Source organism: Triturus cristatus, chromosome 7 (assembly GCF_964204655.1).
Source record: "Triturus cristatus chromosome 7, aTriCri1.1, whole genome shotgun sequence".
Classification (NCBI taxonomy): domain Eukaryota; kingdom Metazoa; phylum Chordata; class Amphibia; order Caudata; family Salamandridae; genus Triturus; species Triturus cristatus.
The window spans coordinates 817,542,263-817,562,423 of record NC_140590.1 but is presented as its reverse complement, the minus strand read 5'-3'; the positions used below and the strand labels follow the sequence as shown (position 1 = coordinate 817,562,423).

Here is a 20,161-nt window from a genome sequence, read left to right as displayed (position 1 = left end):
CTTGGCGCTGAGGTCCAGAGTAGGCAGGTTCATGTAAGGCACAGGTCTCTATTTGTTAAACAACTAGGGGGCAAATTTACAATCCACTTGCACCACTTTTGCGTCACTTTTCCCATGTTAAAAATGACGCAAGGTGCTTGTAAATCTGCCCCTAGGTTTTCAGGGCCTTTCTGAAGGCAAACAAGGTTGGAAGTGTTCTCATAGAGAAGATCATTCCAGAGTTCGGTGGCTGCCACCCTAAAGTTGCTATCAAATTAGCTCCATCTGAGCGAAGATGTCTCTTAGGGGCATACCAGTATAGCAGGTGTCTCAGAAACTTAGGACCAATATCATGGAGTGCCCCATAGGTAATGCAGAGGACTGTAAAGAAGATACAGCTCTTAACTGGGAGCCAGTGCAGTTTTTGCAGATGTTTTTTGACTGAGTGAAACTTGGGGATTCCCAGCAAGAGCCTAGCAGCCGCATTCTGTATCATTTGCAGCTTATTAAGTTGCTTCTCAGGCATTCCAAGATAGAGCCCATTGCAATTGTCTAGTTTGGCAAGAATCGGTGAAGTGATCACCATTTTCCTACTGTCCACAGGGATAAAAGGTAATATTTTTTTGATTAGCTTAAGAAAAAAGCACGATGAGGAGATGGCATTAACCTGTGCCTCAAAGTTCAATTTGTTATCAAGAATTATGCTAAGGTTTTTTGCCTTGGCGTCTGGGGTGGCTGCCGTCCCTAGTTCATTAGGCCACCAACTCTGTGACCAGACCAGCAAGAAATTGCCAAAAATGACTATTTCAGTTTTATCTGAATTTAGTCTAAGACAATGAGAGCTCATCCATGAACTCTCACGATGCAGTCGGTAATATTTTGCATCCGTGGCAGAATATATTTGGAACGGACAAGACAATTTGTGTATCGTCTGCATATAACAATGCCAATCCAAAAGATCTAACATGGGTCGCCAATTCAGATACGTAAATCTTAAAAAGAGTGGGGTTCAAGGACGAGCCCTGAGGGACCCCACATGGAAGGGCAAAGGAAGGAGTCGTAGCTCCCCAAAGCTGCTGATTGTATTCTTCCAGACAGAAAGGAAGAGACCAGTGTGAGAGCCTCGTCAGAGATGCCGATAGAATTCAGACGCTTAAGTAGCACATTATGATCGACCGTGTCGAAAGCCGCCGACAAGTCGAGCAGAATCAGTGCAGCAGCGCCCCAGTATCCAAAACTGTTCTGATTTCACCTCTTGATATAACTAGGGCAGATTCTGTACTGTGTTCTGCCCTAAAACCGAACTGTGTTTCTTCTAGATAGTTGTTGTTAAGCAGGCTGTGAGCTGGCTGTTCGTTCATAACGTTTTCCACCAGTTTTGCAGGTAGAAGAAGACTAGAAATAGGTCTATAATTATTCGGTTCAGTGGGATCGAGGTTGGGTTTCTTCAGTTGTGGCAAAATACATGCCCTTTTTCAAATGGTGGGAAATACTTCCTGAATGAACAAGGCATTAAAGATGGTGGTAAGACAGGGAGCCAGAGTCTCAGGTGCTTGCTTAAACATATTGGGAGGGAAAGGGTCGTGGGGAGAACCTGATTTGGCCTGCTGAATAAAAGTAATGATCCTATCATTAGTAATTGGGTTAAATTCAGAAAAAAGTCGCACCATTAGGAGGGCCCACATTAGCTAAAATGCATTTATCTGAGCGTATTTTAGTGTAAAAAATTACATATATGCTCCCCCTTTTTTTTTTTTTTTAAAGTGTTGCGCTAAGGAGGTGCAGACGTCTTGTGAGTGATCAGTTGTGTTTTTTTCTGGAAGTCCAGACAGTTTAGAGACTACTTGTAAGAATTCCCTAGTGGAATTATTTGCCTCTTCAATTTGTTTAACAAAATAGGAGCACCTCTCTGTTATCAGGCTTTTATGTTCAACCAATAGGGATTTATAGTTGGAGAGTTCACTGGTGTTATAATTGCTTCTCCTGCGTCTCTCCTGTCGCCTGCACTCTTGTTTCTTAGCTCTAAGGGTTTCCAAAAAACCATGGAGCAGTGGGTGATTTTCTCTTGTTTGAGTTTTTTTTTTAACAATGGGCTATCTTGTCGGCAATGTATGAGAGCCAGTTATTATTGGAGTGAGGTTACTTCCACATCTTCTGGGAGTTTATTTTGGGTTTTAGACAGTTGAGCATTAAGCAATTTGCAATCCACCTGTTTCCAACTGTGATAGGTCCTTGTGAGTTGCTTTGGATTAGTAACCTTGTCCATGGAAGGGTTGTGTAGCTCAAAAATAATAGCAGAAGGATCCATCCACGTTAGAGGCAAAATCGCCTTGATCACAAGGAGTTCATTATTGGTAAAGCTGCCATCAAGGGTGTGACCAGCCTGATGTGTAGGGCCTGTAACTATTTGTTTTAAACCAGCAATAGTCATGAGATCGATTAGGGAGACAGTATGTGGATCCGAGTCGTCTTTGAGATGAATATTAAAATCACCTAAAAACTTGATTGAATTCTCGATAGCATAGGTTTCAAGCAGGGATTTAATTGCGTTAATGAAACCCATGTCTCCCCCTGGTGGGCGATAGAGTAAGACCCCTTTGACTACAAGACAGTTGGCTAATTTTAAATTAAAAAGAAAAGCTTCACGGGCTGTGCAGGGTTTGGGCTCGAAGGATGCTTTAAAGGTGTTGCAGTAAATCAGTGCAATTCCACCTCCTTTTTTCTCAGTTCTATCATGGCTGAATACCGTAAAACCTTGAGGAACAGCCAAGCAGAAATCTGATCCTATCGCCCTATCATCCCAAGTTTCGGTGATAAAGAGTATGTCTAATTGCTGAGCTTCAATCAACCCGGCAATGTCTAGCCTATGTTTAGTCAGAGACCGTGTTGCACTAATGGCTTTTAATTTTGGTGACAAATTGGGAGGGAAGGATATATGTGGTGCTAGTTCAGGCTGTAAGTGGACCATGAATGGGTCTCCATCCAGAGGTGGCGCAAGGTCTCTATCAACAGTGGGGAGAGCCTTGGTTAGATCTGTTCCCCTCAGTCGAGGACACTCAATGTGAGCAGTTCTGTGCGCTTGAGTTTCCAAGGTGGCTATCGCTGCGAGAAATGTTTTGTCTCAAATGGAGCTCAGGTCTCCTGTACGCCTTTCTGCCCATATCACTCCTTCCCAGAGTTCTCAAGACAATCAAGAATGACCAGGCCCAAGTCCTCTGTGTGGATCCAGACTGGGCATGTAGAGTCTGGTATCCCAAACTACTGAGCTGGACATTGATCTTCCAATCAGGCTGACACTTTGGGAGGATCTTCAGTCGCAGCAGCAGGGGAGGGTTCTCCACCCGTACCTGTTCACTCTCCTCCTTCTTGTGTGTAGATTAAGCAGCAACAGTTGACAGCTTTCGACCTTCTTCCCTAAGTCTGTAATGTTATCTTGGTAGCCAGGTGTACCTTCATCAAGACAGTATACGGCGGTCATTGGAAGAAATTTGTGACATGGTGTGCAGAAAAATATTAATTCCTTTTCTGCCCCCCTTTCTGTAGTTGTACTCTTTATTCTTTCCCTTGCCCAGCAGGGCTCTTCTCTGGACACTCTCAAGGGCAATCTATCTGCTCTTTCTGCGGCTGCCGGACTAACCCTCATTGTTCAACTCCCCTATTGTAAATAGGTTCTTAAAAGGTCTTTTCCATCTCTTCCCTCCTTCCTCATTTTTTATGCCTCAGTGGGACCTTAATTTGGTTCTAACTTTTTTAATGTGCACCCTTTTCAAGCCTCTACATAATTGTCCCCTCAGGCTTCTTGCAATCAAAACAGCCTTCCTTGTGACGATTACATCTTCCTGTAGAGTGAGTGAGCTGCTGGCCTTATCATCTAAGCTGCCTTACATTTAAGTCTATCCTAACAAATTGGTGTTTCACCTGTAAGTGGTCACCCTGTTTTATGTAGGCCAATCTATTTCACTGTCTACCATTTATTCACCTTCCCATCCCTCAAAGAATAGGAGCTACTCCACAGTCTGGACCCAAAAAGAGTGGTGGTGTTCTACCTTGACGACACACGAGTTACGGGTGGACGATTAACTCTTCGCAGAGTATGTTGTTTCAAAGAAAGGTCGGGAGGTGCAGAAGCAGACCATCTCTTGATGGGTTGTGCTCTGCATCAAAATCTGCTACGCACTGGCCAAGAGGCAACCTCTTGAAAGCTTGCTAGCTCATTCCACCAGAGCCAAAGTGGTGAACACTGTGTTAATACACAGAGTTCCAGTCCTGAACCTCTGCCAGGCAGTAACATGGGCATCTCTGCACACATTTACCAAACATTACTTTCTGGACGGTCAGGTCGGTACGAATAGGCAGTTTATCCATTCGGTCCTGCAGGACTTGTCTGAAATTGGCCCAGAGACCTACCACCGTGGATGGGGTTGCTGGGATATATGTTCAAAGGTAAGGAATCCGCAGCTAAAAGTCTCTATCAGATGAACAAGTTACTTACCTTCAGTAACACCTTATCTGGTAGAGACTACATCTAGCTGCAACTTCCCTACTGACCCACCCATCCTTCTCACTCTGCAAAGGAATTTCTAGGGACAGGGCTGATTTCAGAGTTCTAGTTCTCCACACCAGTGGTCAGTCTTCTTCATGGGTCTGCTCTTCTGATGTGTAAGGTCGTGAAAAGAAACTCATGTCAGCATACATAAGTGGTGCTTATATAGTTTCTGCGGATGTCACTCCGGGGACGGATGCTGCCGACGATGCATGCAGAGCCGATCGATGCCACCTACTAGTGCGCGGGAGTACTGCTTGTGAAAAATCTTCTGGTTCCAGTTCGACGCCTGGGTAAATTCAAAGGTAAAGTATCTGGGTGTGGATCTAGTCGCTACCAGATAAGACATTTTCCAAAGGTAATAACTTGCTCGTTCAGGCTACTGGGAGGACAAGACCATACTCTCTCGCAATGCAACGCAGTCTCTAAAATGGTGCTTTCTGACAAATCCGCTTCAAGGCTCTTAGGACGGAGAGCACATATGGATGACCTTCAGATCGTGGGAACACGATCTCTGAGAAAGATTATTTACCACATCAATCTCCTCGAGCTAAGAGCCGGTCCTCCCAGCTTTGAAGGATTTTCTCCCTTTGAGACACTATCCCTGCTTGTTCAGATGGACAACATGATGTCCATGTGTTGTAAATTGGCAGCGATTGGCTTAGCATTAGCGGAATCCATCTTGTATTTAGAGGCTATCTTGTCCATTTTGCGGAATCCATTTTTGTATTTCTGACAGCCATTTTGTTTGCCATGTGCGCACCATGTGCTTTGTCCTCCCTCAGTGTTGACTGCTCTTGTAATCTGCCTAGAAACGAACTATATTTAGCATCTTCCACCTTTGCACATGCCCAGTGAGTTTTCAACTGTCCTTGCAGCTGTTAGTAGTATGTAACTGTCAGGATGTGTTTACTAGCATTGGCAAACTGTTGACTCCTCCTACTTGTCGACTGTGCATTTCTATATGACCTTATATGTACATAAAATCTTCTGCTGTACTTGTACCGCCCTCTTTCAAGTCCCTGTGTGGGTATAAAAGGACCATGCTCCTTCTGTTTGGTGTGCTACTGCATTCAATACCGAAGGGTGCTGTGTGAATGTAGTTCCACCTCATGAGGTTTATTAAACTTTGTATTTTCTATTCCAGTTTCTGTGCCAACTTCTTCCTATTGTGCAGAGAAGGGCGAACCCCTTGCACTGGTAGGCCTAGCTGAGGTCCACTTCTACACATGTTCTTCGAGTTGGAGGGGGGGGGGACAAAATCTAGACCTTTGTCTCATGAAGCCCAGACATTTTGAAATCGGCTGATAGCCAGAGATCTGAGGATCACTGCCACTCATCTCCCAGGTGTTCAAAATGTATAAGCAGAGTCCTTCAGAAAAAAGCACATATCGGTCCTTCACGATGACATCATGCAAAACATTTTCAGAATGTGGGGCGCTCAACTCATCGACTTATTCGCCACCACAGAAAACAAAAAACCACCTCCGCTATGCCTCGAAGATCTTTCAACCAGGAACACTGGAGAATGCCCTATGGATCGACTGGTCTGGCAAATTTCTCTACGCCGTTTCTCCGATCCCATCAGTCCTGCTCAAACTGTCTTACTCAATGATCCTGATCAGTCCGGAGTGGGCCTGGCAGAGGTTGTTGACAGACCCTCTCCATATGTCAAAGTTTCCACATCTTGAAGCTGCCGTGCAAACCGGATCTTCTCACGAAATTGAGAGGCCAAGTGGTTCACCCCAACTTCTCCTCCTTTTTTTATTTTTTTATTTGGCAGCATGGCTCCCGAGCTAGTTCAGTATGGGCATTTGAACCTTCCGCAAGATTGCATGAACATTATCAAAGAGGCTAAATGACCTTCGACACGTTCAGCATATGCATTCAAATGGAAGAGATTTTGTATTTGGTGTTCTGGCACAAACGGCCAAGAAGATACAATTCTTCCATAATTTCTTCATCTGACCTAATCTGGCTTACAATTCTCTTCCATAAAAGTTAATTTGACTGCAATTACTGCCTACAGGCAATGTCCTTCACAAGCCTCTTTTTAACAAATGTCCGTTATCTAAGGGGGTTGACAAAGGTTTATCCTCCCATAAGAGTGTCCATCTCCTCCCTGGGAGCTCAATATAGTCCGCATGCAGGCTCCCATTTGAACCCATTCAAAAAGCGTCCTTACAACATCTCTCTTGGAAAACTGCTTTCGTCATAGAGATCACATCAGCACATAGGATTAGCAAAATCCAGGTATTATGTTCCCACGATCCATACACCGTTTTTCATTCCAGTAAGGTGGTTATGAGGACTCATCCAAAATTCCTACCTAAAGTCATTTAGGACTTTCACATTAATCAAACCATTTCCTTACCTATTTTCTTTCAGCATCCTTCCACACCTGCTGAAAGGATCTTAAAGTTTTATCCGGACAAAACTAAAGATATCTGTACTTCAGATAAATTGTCTGTAAACTGTGGGCTGGTCCATACAGGTCTAGCCATGTCTAAACAGTCCTTATCCCTATGGATAGTATCTTGCATTGTATTAAGTTATCAGAAAGCAAATAAAGGTTTTGACCTAAAGCTCATTCTACTAGAGGGAAAGCGGCTACTGCTGCTTTAATGAGAAATGTACCAATAGCTGAGATTTTTAAGGCAGCTACTTGGAGGTATGTGCCCTCTTTAACAAACATTACTGTCTGGACTCCGATGACAGATCAGATGCTCATGTAGGACAGGCTTCACTAAGAAATGCATTTGCTTAATCTGATGGATTAGTTGTTTCTCCTGTCTTTTCCACCGCTCTTGGGTGGGGATTGGCTTGCTACTCTATTCAGTGTTTACGACTAACAATGGAGAGCCCTCAGAGAGAGAGAAGGTATGGTTTCTTATCTGTAATCTCTGTTCTCTCTCAGGGGAATCGCCATTAAAGTCATAAGCAACCCCCCTGCCTTCCCGGTGGAGATGACCAAGACGATGTTTGGACCTATATGATACTGACGCATCTCGGCAAAAAGAACTGAAGCTGCTGGGCATGATGGGATACTGGTGGCCTCTTGGGCCTTAAAGGCGTAGACACTGTATTCATATTTACATAAGGGAAGCCTTTAGGGCTACACTGTCCTCCTTTCCTTTATCTTTCTATTTTAAAAATGGGTTTGTGAAAGAGATTGAAATATATACATACACACACACCTTTATTAGCCTTTTTAAAATGCAATCTGAAGAAATTGGCCATTGTAGCCTTTCTTATAGGCTGCACAATATTCTTGATTGTTCCTACAGGCCTTTATGAAGAAAAGAGAACATCTACTCTCAAGAAGATATATTATGAAAAGAGCTCTAGGATCCCTACATGTCGCCATTCAGTGATTATAGCTTCAATGGAAATTCCTCAGAGAGAACTGGGATTACAGGTAAGAAACCGTCTTGTAATTTCAATCAGTCGTTTTGGCTGTCAGACTTGTGATTGATGGGACTGGACTACCTTGACAGGATATATAGCCTTTCACAATTAAATATTTTCTTGCTGAAGCGTAAGAGTGTGCAATTATGCTTTGCACAGACTTCTCGAAAAATGGCCTATTTTATTTTTTTATAATTGTATTAATAACTGCAAGCTGAATGAACTTATGCAGGACCTCCAAAAAGACTTGAGGTTGCAGGACAGGAGTAACTGAAGAAACAATCTCCTGTCTCTTCACAAAAGCCATACACGTCAACTAAATCATTGAGGTGTACAGACACAGTATGCTAATGTTTCACCATAGCCGTACTTTGCTAATCCACTTCAGACATACTGGCAAATGGTTTTCTGCTCAGTTCCTATTTGGAATTATTACAATGATAATTCTTAAATTTAATGTTGAGTACTTTATATTTTGTTCATGCAACTTTATCACGGTCACTGATTTTCAAAAATCCTGTCAGCCATTCAGTGGTATTAACTTCCTAATCTAGCTGGCTTATGTTTCTTGATTTTAGCATTGTAAACTTATTTCAAAGCAGGAACTAACTGCACATAGTACAGGATATTTTTAAGGAGCAATATTTGACCTTGGCCTGCACCTGAGATATGGTCACTAAACCTTAATTATGTAAGAAAAAGGCTTGATTCTTAATTATTCACAACACTGGCGATCTAGTCTCTGATAGCAACCAAGAAGTACTTGATATATGTTCAGGCCATGTGTCATGTGATAAATGGTAACGAAGGCGTCTGACATACCAGTTTGTGTCTACTCACCTCTGGGGACACTCGCCAAGCGCATCGCCAAAGAATAGAGCATGGATACTTGCATAGTGCAGAGCTTGTAGCAGCACCGGTTTACAGTCTCTTTCAAGGGTGCAGGACGGCGGATTAGCTTTGGCAATCACTGTAAAGTTTTCTACCTCAAGTTAAAAACTAGAAGGAAGGCCGTTGACTATCCCAATATGGGACCTGTATTCAGCTACCACAAAAATAAACCAAAAAAAAACGCTTATTGAAAGTAGATCTTTATTCTTGCAGCAATAAAGTTTACACTGAAGGGCTTAGATTCGTTTTGTATAAACATTGAAGGTGTGTTATATGTACGTAAGGTTAAGAAGTCAATTCTTCATGATTAGAAGGTCTTGGATTAATGATTAGTACACGGTATGCAAATGGGTACAACTGAAGCATGATAGAATGTAAAAGCCCAGCCAATGTACAAACAATCCTCTCACACCCACCAAGCTTCCTGTGCCGATCTTTAACCGGAGTATCCCAGATAATTCAGAACTGGTGACTTAAACACACAGCAAAGGACTTAACATGGTGGGCCTGGGACAGAAACTCAGTTTGATCATTCCTAATTGGAGTAAAGTAGGTACCCCCAACCCCTTCGCTTCACACTGTTTTAGGGACTGCGTTTCGAGTCAAGAATCCACAAACACTACATCTGTCTGAATTTTCACTAGTGGAAACTCGACGGTTTAAACTGGACGTAATACCCGCCACCACTAGATTCTCTAAAGCACCATTAACCCATGATCATATATGTATATTTCTCAAGGTGCGTTCATTACAGCAAAATCACAGCCCCAAGGTTGATGTGACAAATTTGTAGAAAAACAAAAAAGCATCACACACTGCACTGCTGAATCACAGAATGAGAGGCAGCTGTATCCAAGGCGTGATTTCAGGATAAAGTTGCTTGTTAGAGCTTGGATATTTGGGAGGCACCTGCCACCATCATTTATTCTGGAGGAAGAAAAGAAATCGGTAATGAGTAAAAGATGTAAACCTAGGTCTTCCATACCTACCAATCACTGTAAATCTTGGCAGCACACACCCAGTCAATTTTCAAATCTAAAACACGGATTTACATGTAGTTTTTACCAGCCGTGACCGCATAGTATAAAATGTATGAAGAAAAAGTATTCAATCAGCTCTGTGCTCCGGTGATTTGTATGCAACTCTTTTTTCAAATCTTTATAGGGATTTTGGGGACCTTGGGCCAAATGTAGTTTGGGAGCCCCTATTCGAAACAACTTTGAATTTATGAACCAATTTCCGCTCTTTCAGTGCACAGGTCCACTGTCTAAATTCTAAATGTATTTACATATAATATTCAGGGATAGTGACATGTTTTCAATATTGTATGACAGCAGCAGCTCACTGATATTACTTCAAATAATCTCTTTGACACCCTCCCATTTCTCATACGTGAGCTCCTATTTTGATCTAAAAGAACCTTGTTTTTGGATGTTGCATGAAACATAAATACAAAATTTCTAGGCAAACTGTCTGTAACAGACTCTCACACATCACCCACATTAAAATTAATTAATTTAAAATTGGATTTAAAACCATCTGTTTAAGAATTATTCAAGGTCATCAGGGCAAGATTCTGCAGAACAGAGCTGGCTCTATCAGGGCCCCCCCCAGGCAAGAGCCCACTTTGCCCGTGACTTAAACGGTCTCTGTATAGGACGGTCAATCACATGCTCAATACGAGAGTTGTGTACAGCTGCGGCCTGTGCCGGTAAGAGCGGTGGGGCCGAGTTTTATTCGACAAACAACCATGAGGGAAAATTAAATAAATAATGCATTACCCCTCGTCATCGTCTGTCAAAATACCCCCTCGCCCAGCCCCACCGCTCTTGGCTACATTGGCTGCGGCTGGTCGTGTAGACATTTAAAATTGCAACGGGTGGTACAGTCGACAAGATCTGATGAGATCACTAAGTCCTCTCTATGGATCCAAATGCTGACATTGGTTCCAGTAAGAATAAAATTGGTACAATCTTTGCAGAATACCATATTTAACATTTTCTTTTAAATTGCATGGTTATAAACCACCCAAAACAACAATCCTATGCAATCTACAAAAGTCTATCTAAATGGGTCTTCAAAATACATAGGGGTTTATTTATGAGCCCCATGCAACACTTTTTCGCCACAATTGCTTCACTTTTTGTGACGAATCAGCGGTGTAAATAATGCACCAGGTTGCGCCATATTTACAAAATGACGCATCTATGTAGACGTGTCACTTTGTAAACTTCTGCACCATGTTATACCTGCGTCAGGTATAATGTGTGCAGGGTTGGTGTTCGCATGCAAGAAAACCACGTATAAGGGGCGCAGTGAAATATGTCAGATTTCACTGCGCCACTTCTAGGACACCACTGCAACAAAACCTTATGCCTGCCTCAAAACATCACAGATACTACTGTAAAGTGTTTGAAATACATTAATATAATTTATTATAATTAATATATATCCACTTTCCAGCTATCAGTTCTGGTCTGTGAACATTACAGAAAAAAGACACCAAGGGCAACCTTTGGAAATGACATTAAAAAAGTAGCCTATTTAATTATTTCTTGAAGAGGTCATAGGGAGCGACTGTTCGGATTGCTAGTGGGAGGGATACAGTTCCACACGACAGGGGCACTTTCTGAAAATACTTTATCGGTGTCTTTTTCTTTCTAGAGTCCTGGAACTTCCAGGAAGAGACTGTCCTTATTTTGGAGGGTGTGTTGTTCACCTTGGATGGTTAACTATTACGCAAAGTGGCCATAGGATTCAAGGAACTTAACTTTATTTGCAGTGCAGGCCTGTTTGTACATACACCATACTTCTATAGGGAGTTGTTTAAATAAGACAAAAATAGGTGATGTGGTTGAACGTTTTAGCTCCTGTGGCCAGCCTGGAAGCAGTATGTACAGTGGAAAGATAGGTGCAGTTTGGGAATGGCTGTGAGTATTCATATGCTATAATTAGGTTTAGAAAGAACAAAGGTTTGGATAACGAACTTAAATTCTGGATAAACTCTGATTAAAAAAAAAAAGGTTTGATACCCTGTAGGAGCTGGAGATGCAGTTGATCTCCTTTCACCACACTATAAACGTATGCTTTCAGCCCAAAATCTTTTTCCAATATGTGACTTCAGATTTATAGGGTTAACCTTTAGTGTTGAGACGGGCTTCAGACATATTTGAGTCGGAGTTGAGGCTTTTTATAGGGATAATAGGAGGAACTCAATCCTAATTGGAATACGTTTTGAGTAGTTGTGGAACACCCGGTCTTTGATGGACTCTAGGAACATGGCTAATGATTCTACGTTTTTGGGGTGTAGGACTTTCAGATACAGTTGAGCATCATCCACGTAGAGGCAATAGGAGATCTTGGTATGTCTGTGAGTGGAGGCTGGAACCTCCTTGGAGATTTATAAACAAGCGAGATAGAGCTTGGGGGCTCGCTGTTGCATCAATACAGTGTTATAGAGGCAGTTTTCAACTTTTATGAGTTGACACTGATCGAGAAAGTGAAATCACTGAGGATTCTGCCATTGATTGCTTTTCTGTCCCTGATAGTGGTGATGAGTGTCCTGGTTTATCTCGTTAGCGGCCGGTGAGAAATCAACATCGCCCTTATCTAAGATGCCGAGAGCATCATCAACAATCTTAAGGATAGCTCTTTCAGTTCTGACCTCCTGCCTGATTGAAGATCACCCAGGAAGAAATTTTCTTTTGTTATTTTTTTTTAGCTAGGTATGCACGCAGCTGTCTAGCACCTTTGCCAGAAATGAGAAATAGGAGACCAGGTGAAGATTGCCAAAGTCCATCCCAGCTTTTTTCTAAGTTTAGCTAATTTATTTTGCTAAAGGTGAGACCTGCACTATTTTTAAGCAGTCTAGGTAGCATCCTCGGTTAAGAATGTATTACTTAACTTGCACTAGCACGGAATTACTGAAGGACTGATTTCTTTAAGAAGTTTGTGGGAATGGGATCAGTGAAAAGGGGGCAATAGTTGGTCCTACCAATGTTTCCTTGTAATTCTGTTGGAAAGACTTTTCTAAAGGAGGTCTATGTTGTCTTGGATTTTTTATAGTCAGTGTTTCATTCCTGTGGTTTCAAGGAGCAAGACGGGGAGCATTTTGTTGTTTTTTACCTTTTCACTACTGACGAAGAACAGCTCACACCGTTATTTAGAAACAGTTTATACCACCTCTGGCTTTGGGAGTGTGTGATCTTTCATGATCCCAAATTCAATTTTTGGGTTAATTCCTAGAGCAATCTCTTTTCTTTTTTATATGCTTCAAAGATTAGTATTTTTATGCATGCTTCTTTTCCATGCATAGTTGCATCAGGGACTGCGGGGGATCGGTTTTGCCACCAAATTTGATTGGAGGTTCTCAAAGACTTCTGACTCTTGTTTAGCTCTTTGGAAAAGTATTGAACTGATCTTTTTTTATGTTTTCCTTTAACGTCTTTTAGAAGAAACATGTCTAGAATCCCTTATGTTCACACTGTCTTAAACTGCAAGTTTGTTGATTCATTATTCCATGTGGGATTGTAATATCTGAAGAAACCTGAACCTGCTTGCCTTGAAACCAGGACCCCAGAAGGGACTCCAAGGTTCAGTTGGGTGACCTCCTGATTCGAGCTACAGTGGCACAACAAACTTCCAGAGGTCTCTCTCCCTACAACTGCCCAGCTGACCAGTTCCAACTGTACCTGCCCTGTAACCTGCTGCAGGCCTCTTTTGGTGTAAGTCCTAGCCATCATGTCCTGGACCCCGGGATAGTGTTATAGCGTACTCCTCCTGTTCACAAACTGCAAAAAGTGAGACTTAGAAACTTTTTTTTTCAACTTTCTGCCTGGTGAACCATTGAGGGAGACGGCCTTTACAATGCTGTCTTTACCATGCAATGCCTTGAATACAATACCTTTACAACGCAAAGCCTTTACCACACATACCTTTACCATGAAGTTAGTATATTTAAGGTAAGTATGTGTGTGTATATAGATATATTTATATATTTGTGTTCAAGGATGGGTAAGGGTATTGGAGCTTTTAGGGTATAGGGCGGTAAGGGTATTTTTAGGGTTTTGGGGTGGGTAGGGGCATAAGGTGGTATGGGTGTTTTTGGTGTTTAGGGGTATAAGGTGGTATGGGTGTTTTTAGGGGTTAGGGTGGTAAGGGTGTATGTATGGTTTAGGGGTAGGTAAGGGGATGCGTGGTAAGGGTGTTTTTAGGATCTTGAGGTAGGTAGGGGGATAGGGGGGTAAGGGTGATTATAGGGATTAGTGGTGTGTAGGCGTACTGGGTGGTAAGGGTGTTACGGTTTAGGGAAGGGTATAGGGTGGTGAGGGTGTTTTATGGTTTAGGGATGGGTAATGGTGTTTCTAGGGTTTAGGGGTGGGTATGGGTGTAGAGTGGTAAGAGTTATCAAAAAAGGGGGATTCATGGCTTTCCAGGGAGACTTACTATGATTTTTTTTTAAATGTTGCTGGAGGGGCTGTCGTGCCCCCTGCAGCTCTCCACAACATTAGAGAAAATGCTAGGATGTGCTACTTCCCCTTGTAGGGGCACCACCAGGATAAAAACATTTATCTAAAAAGCCTTGGTAGGCCATGCAACTATCCGTTTTTACTAATCTGATCATATTTTCTGATCCGAAATATATTGCATGTCATTGATGTTGTCATAAAATTCCTTGTCCATATTGCAATTTCTCCTTCCCTAGTCAGCTACCTTAATGAAATAGCTTTGATCTGTAATTGTGGATGTGAACTTGAAGCGTATAAGATGGCATTGCAAAATGTTTTTTCCCCAATACATCGTACTTTCTAATTTGTGGTCCCTTGAATATAATTCCACAAAAAAAATGTAATCTTATTGTTTACTATATGTCAAGGTATATCTCATATTATTGTCATTTTGATTCAAGTGAGAGACAAAGGAGTTCATCCTCAATACCCATCCATATCTTTAGGATATCATCTATAAACCTGGTCCTGTATTGGATTATATCACACAATTTAGAGCTGCTTCTTTTGCCTTGTTGTTTTGAGCACAACAGTTTTTGAATAAATGTAATGTAATTATGATATAGTAATTTAGATTATATGTTCTCTAACCCTGATGAAGTCAGTTAATGACGAAACACATTGGCTAGAAAGGTGAAATAAAAGAAGATTCCAGAATACTCTCAATGAATTATTCTGTGATTTTCCCTTTCAGGCAATGGGACGTGAAGGGTGCTCGGGGGACCATTATTGAATTACGTGGAAGTTTTTTTTGCTGAGGAGGGATTTGCAAATGTGACTAGCATGAAAGATGAATACTAATGCTTACGTGCTTTTTTCAAAATAGAGGTCTCCAAGCAGTGTAAATAAAAGGTGTTGCAATAATTCAACTTTAATACTCTCTCTGAAAGATTCCTGTGCTCTTACAAGAAATGTCATCTGTAATAGGAATACACAAACAGCAGTGGCGACACCACAAAGACATTTCGTGCTGTTTGAAGACGGCAAACTTACTGGTAACATCTGCCTATGGCTACCCACCGTCGAACTATTGCCCACCAACTGCCCAAGCTGAAATAAAGAAAATATTTCAGAATAAGTGAATGTCCATTAATGTGGTTTTGTGTCTATGTGCATTACTGGAGGCCGCGTCAGATTTTTTTCTTTCTAGGGATCAATGCGTCACAATGCCAGTGGGTGATAGTGCACTGTAGAAGTGAATATATTTAAAACATGTAAATGGCATAGATGAGAATGGGAAACATATTACCAAGAGTTGATTCTTGAAGATTGTCCTCCATCATCCAGCCCAAAGTGGATCCTTCACGATCCAGAAAACCTAAGGATACAGAAATTAGAGAGTCAGACTACCCTGGTGTGAAAGGCCTGCTGTGGTTGGCCCTCATAAAAGAGGGCATGCCTGAAACCACCCGTAAGCTTCCACACAGTCTCCCAAACTCACTCATTCTGTTTTGATACCAAGCTTCTTGTTTAGATGTATGTGAGTAATCCATTCCTGGACACTTGCCTCAGATTGGGTAAGTCCATTCCTTGCAAGGATGCTTTGGTATGCTGGTACCTATCTGTAGGGCAGTCATGTCAAGGTACCCATGGTCCTTGCCAGGCTCCCTTGTTCACACTCTGCTTCTTCAACCATCCATGCCCTTAAAACTTTCAGCAGCATGCAGGAAAATGATAATCAATGAAGGTATCGTCAAGGGGCATATGTACAAGCCCCTTTCGCCACCACAACGTCACTTTCAGGGGGCTTTGCCTAATTTACAAGGCAACGTTAAGCCACTGAACGTGGATTAACACTGCTTTGTAAATAAGTCCTCCTTTCACGCTATAATTGGCATGAAAGGGGAGGGCAATGGGTGTTTGGGTGGGTGTTCCACCGCAACACCCATTGATTTTGACACTGCTCCCTATTTACAAGGGCAAGTTAAATTTCTCCTCATTTTTGCTGTTTCCATTTGTGCCGTGTTGTGCAGCACACATAAAAACAGCAAATTGCCATTGATTGTGTGCAGGAAGGTGTCCCTTCCTGCACATAAACAATTTTAAAAATGAAATTACATTTTGCAACTTCTATGTGTGCTGCATTAAGCAGCTCACATAAGTTACAAAACTTCATTTAAAGATTATTTATGTGCACCTTCCTGTACATAAGCAATGTTCCCCTCAACGCAGACACCCTTGCACTATGGTGCAAGGGTGCGTGCATTGGGGCTAGGCGACTAAGTTGAGCGCCAGTGCAGGGGGAAATGCAGTGCTGTCCATATTGTTGTAAGTATGGTAAAGCCGTGCGTTTCTGAAGTGGCAGAGTGTGGCGTTAAGCCAGGGAGGCTAACGCCGCACTCCATCACTTCATTGTAAATATGCCCCCAAATGTCAACCTTGGAATAGTTTCTGTGCCTCAGCTAACTGTATGGATAGCTTATTCAGGTGGTCGTCAAAGGTTTCTATTTGTTCCATTGTTACAGTAAGGGAGGCGCATGGGCTTACAAGACCTCATGTGGTCAGTTACCCACAGAGACCCTAACCTGTATCTGTATGCTATAGACCCGCAACAGCCCCAATGAAGACTTCATGGGGTGCTCTAGTTTATCTTTCCTCTATGTAGGACTACAGCAGCTTTACATTTTAAAAAAAGGATGTTCGCTCCTCCCTTGCTATTAGTTGTTTGGTTTTTCATTTCCTTTCCTAGAATGTGCTTCCAATGGAATGCATGAGGGTCTATTTTAAATCTAAGCAATATACTTAATTGAATGTCACAAAAAGTGTGATGATTATGTATCCCGTTTAGTCTATGCACACAGCAATTTCTTTTGCAAATTTTTTTAATCCTTGGCAAAGTAAACACGCCTGGCCTTAACTTGATAAACCATAGTTGTTTATATAGCATTTGCTACTGACATTGCCAATGCTCGATTCGTCAGTCACCCTTCACTTTTATCAGCTGCAACTGGTTAATTACTATGTAGGAAGCTGGCTCTGTATATTGTATATCACCAGGTGGTTATACCGTGCACAGAGTCCAGAGATTCCAATGCTTGCAGGCAAGGAAATCGGTTGCAGGGTCCAAGCTTTGGGGGTAGGAGTAAGCACAGGGGGGCCACTAGGCAGCACCAAACCTACAGCAGCACAGGGGTGGCAGGGTGCAGATACAGCGTCAGGCACCCAATGCTTTTCAATGGAGACACCCGGTTGGACAAACAGGCTGCAGACGTTGAGCCAGAGGCTGCATAAAGGAAACCAGCAACATCATAGGTATGTTGAGGTTTTGGGGGTCGTAGGGACACCGTAGGTTGAGCTCCCCAAGTCCCAGGAACTTCGGGTGCAGGGGTATCCTTTGACGTCGGATTCCTCTTACAGGAGCAGGTTGGGGTCGGGGGAAGCCTTTGGATTCACACTGCAGGCGTTGTTGTGGAGTTCAGGAGGGGTCAGCCAACACTGGGATTGGACCCAGGTTTGCTGCGGATCCTTTTCTGTATTGGTGGGTCATCTGGACACAGGCGGAGGTGTCGATGCAGATTGGTCAAGGATCGTTGATCCGAAGGGCACCAGGGTCCTTGGTGTTGTTTTCTTTGTGGACAGAGCCACTGTCCTCAGGAGTTCTGGTCTTCTTAAGAGGCAGGCAGTCCTCCCAGAGTTTGTGGAGGTTGCTGACTGCTGGACCGGCATAATTTCTTCACAAACTTTTCGAGGGCTGCAGACAGGCCAGTAGGGCTGGGGCCAAGTCAATAGGCGTCTTCAGTCTTCACACAGCAGTTTTTTCTTTGTTTCTTTTTATTCTTAGGTTGGCTGGAACTAGTTTTAGGGTCTGGGGAGCCACCTAAATACTAAATTTAGGGGTGTTTTAAGGGAGTGTCATGTAGGGCCAAAGGGTACCTTACCTGGGATGACTACACCCTTAATTATGCCACCCTCCTTTGGGAGGGGACATAGTCATAGCCATGATTGGAAGGCTCCCCCTCTTCAAGATGGTGGGGACTGGAAGATGTACTTCATCTCACCTCCTTCACCTTAGGGATGGAGTTGGCAGAGGTGGGCACACCTCCTATTCTTCCGAGGTTTTCCTGACTGGTTTCCCGCCCAAAGTGGGGGTGAAAACTGTCGGCTGCCATCTGCTGCTAGCACCAGAGGCTGGGGGTCGCATTACAAAGGCAGCAGGCCTGTTCCCATCCTGGGGGAGGAGGAGGAGTGATACCTCTGCCCAGAATGTGCTTTTTTCTGGTCCCAGAGAGCAGAGGCTCTCGACCCAGGGGTCCAGAAAAATGTCTGGTGGTGGCAGGCTGCCTAAAGTCAGCCTGTGGCCACATCAGGGTTGTTGGGTTTTCAGGGGGCACATCTGAGGTGCTCTCTGACTACATATTTCAATAAATCCCACACTGGTATCAGTATGAGTTTATTGAGAGGAATAGTTTGGTACCAAACATCCTGGGTTCAAAGAAGCCATTATGTGCTGGCGATCTCAAGTTGTCGAGTTTCCGGCACATGTACTCGCTATGGCTTCCCTGGCACTTACAATATCTAAGAATGGACTTAAATATTGTTGGGGCATATCTGCTCATGCAGATATGCCCACACTGGGGATATGGTGTACACTGTCTTAGGGCTGTCAGAGAGGTGACTTACCCATACCTTAGGCAGTACTAGCTGGAATGGCACACAGGAAGTGTGCCATGCTGACTTTGTTGTTTTGTCTGCACCAGGTCACACATGCTGCAGTAGCAGTCTGCATGGCGTAGGTGAGGTGTCCCAGAGGGGCCCTCTTCAGTCCCAATGCCCTAGGTACCATTTACTAGGGACTTACAGGGGCCTGAAAGGCCAATTGTGGAACATTTATAGGGAAGAAGCACTGGCAAAGGGGTCATGGTTGGCAGGGACCGTGTGTCATACAGTCAAAATCACATCAAATACCAGGCAGAGAGTGGGGGGTAGCCATGTCAAAAGAGGCACTTTCTCACACTAATATTTTTCCTTGTGCAAGCAATATATAATAAATGTCCCCGACAGACATCTTAATCTTTACTCCACATTTGCGACTACCAGTAAGAATCCCCTGAACTTCTGCTCTGGTTGCCATAAATTTGCTGCACATCTGGATATGCAAAAGCATTATCCCTCTGGTCGCTCCCTTAAAACAACAGTGCTGCCACAGATTTCTCTATCCTGATCGCTTCCATCGCTGTAGGGGCTGCTTCCTCTCTTGTCATGATGAAACTACCAGTTTAATGTGTAGGTACCACACAGAAAATGTTACAGGCCTTATGGGGGACAATATGTATATGAGGTCCAGAGGGAAAACCAATGAAATGTTAATGATTCATGATCATTGCCAATATACTTAGCTTGAACATTTAACTGACGCTAGCTTACATCTGAATGAGTACTTCGGGCTCCAGAGTTACTAGCTGGTCAGATGGCATGGTAATGTTTGTCCTTAGATGGTTCCATACACTTGCATTGCCGTGCTATGCAGTTTTCAGCTAACCTGAATGCATTTTTAGTGCTTAAACACACACCTTTCACACTCCTTTCTTGCCACACTCAAGTGTCTTTTGATGGCAAAGGAACAGTGATCAGGTACTTACTGCAGTCTAGCTTTCCACGGGTACTGGTTCCAGGGATCTTTGTGCCATTCTTGTAGACACAAGAGCAGAAACCGGTGCTGTGACAACATTGCTTGGGGAGATAGTCTCCACTCTCAGTACACTCTGGAAGGCATGCACCCAGAAGTGGGCTATGAATGCCTCTGCCGGCGGCCTCTAGCTGACATTTGGTCAAAACTGGAGCTTCTGTAAAGGATGAAGAATAGGACATAGAAATAAGTCCTCTTCTACCCAAC

General features: G+C 43.1%; 1 protein-coding gene across 1 annotated transcript in view; it reads right to left on the bottom strand.

Moving 5' to 3' along the window:
* Nucleotides 1-9,008: 9,008 nt before the first annotated feature.
* Nucleotides 9,009-20,161, bottom strand: part of CD74 (CD74 molecule) — a 41,910-nt gene continuing 30,757 nt past the window's right edge. The window contains exons 7-9 of the mRNA XM_085617710.1: nucleotides 19,908-20,111; nucleotides 15,578-15,646; nucleotides 9,009-9,748 (exon numbers count right to left, since the gene is read on the bottom strand). Of these exons, the coding sequence (XP_085473836.1) occupies nucleotides 9,744-9,748; nucleotides 15,578-15,646; nucleotides 19,908-20,111 (278 nt within the window). The 3' untranslated portion in view covers nucleotides 9,009-9,743. The remainder of the gene's footprint in view (nucleotides 9,749-15,577; nucleotides 15,647-19,907; nucleotides 20,112-20,161) is intronic.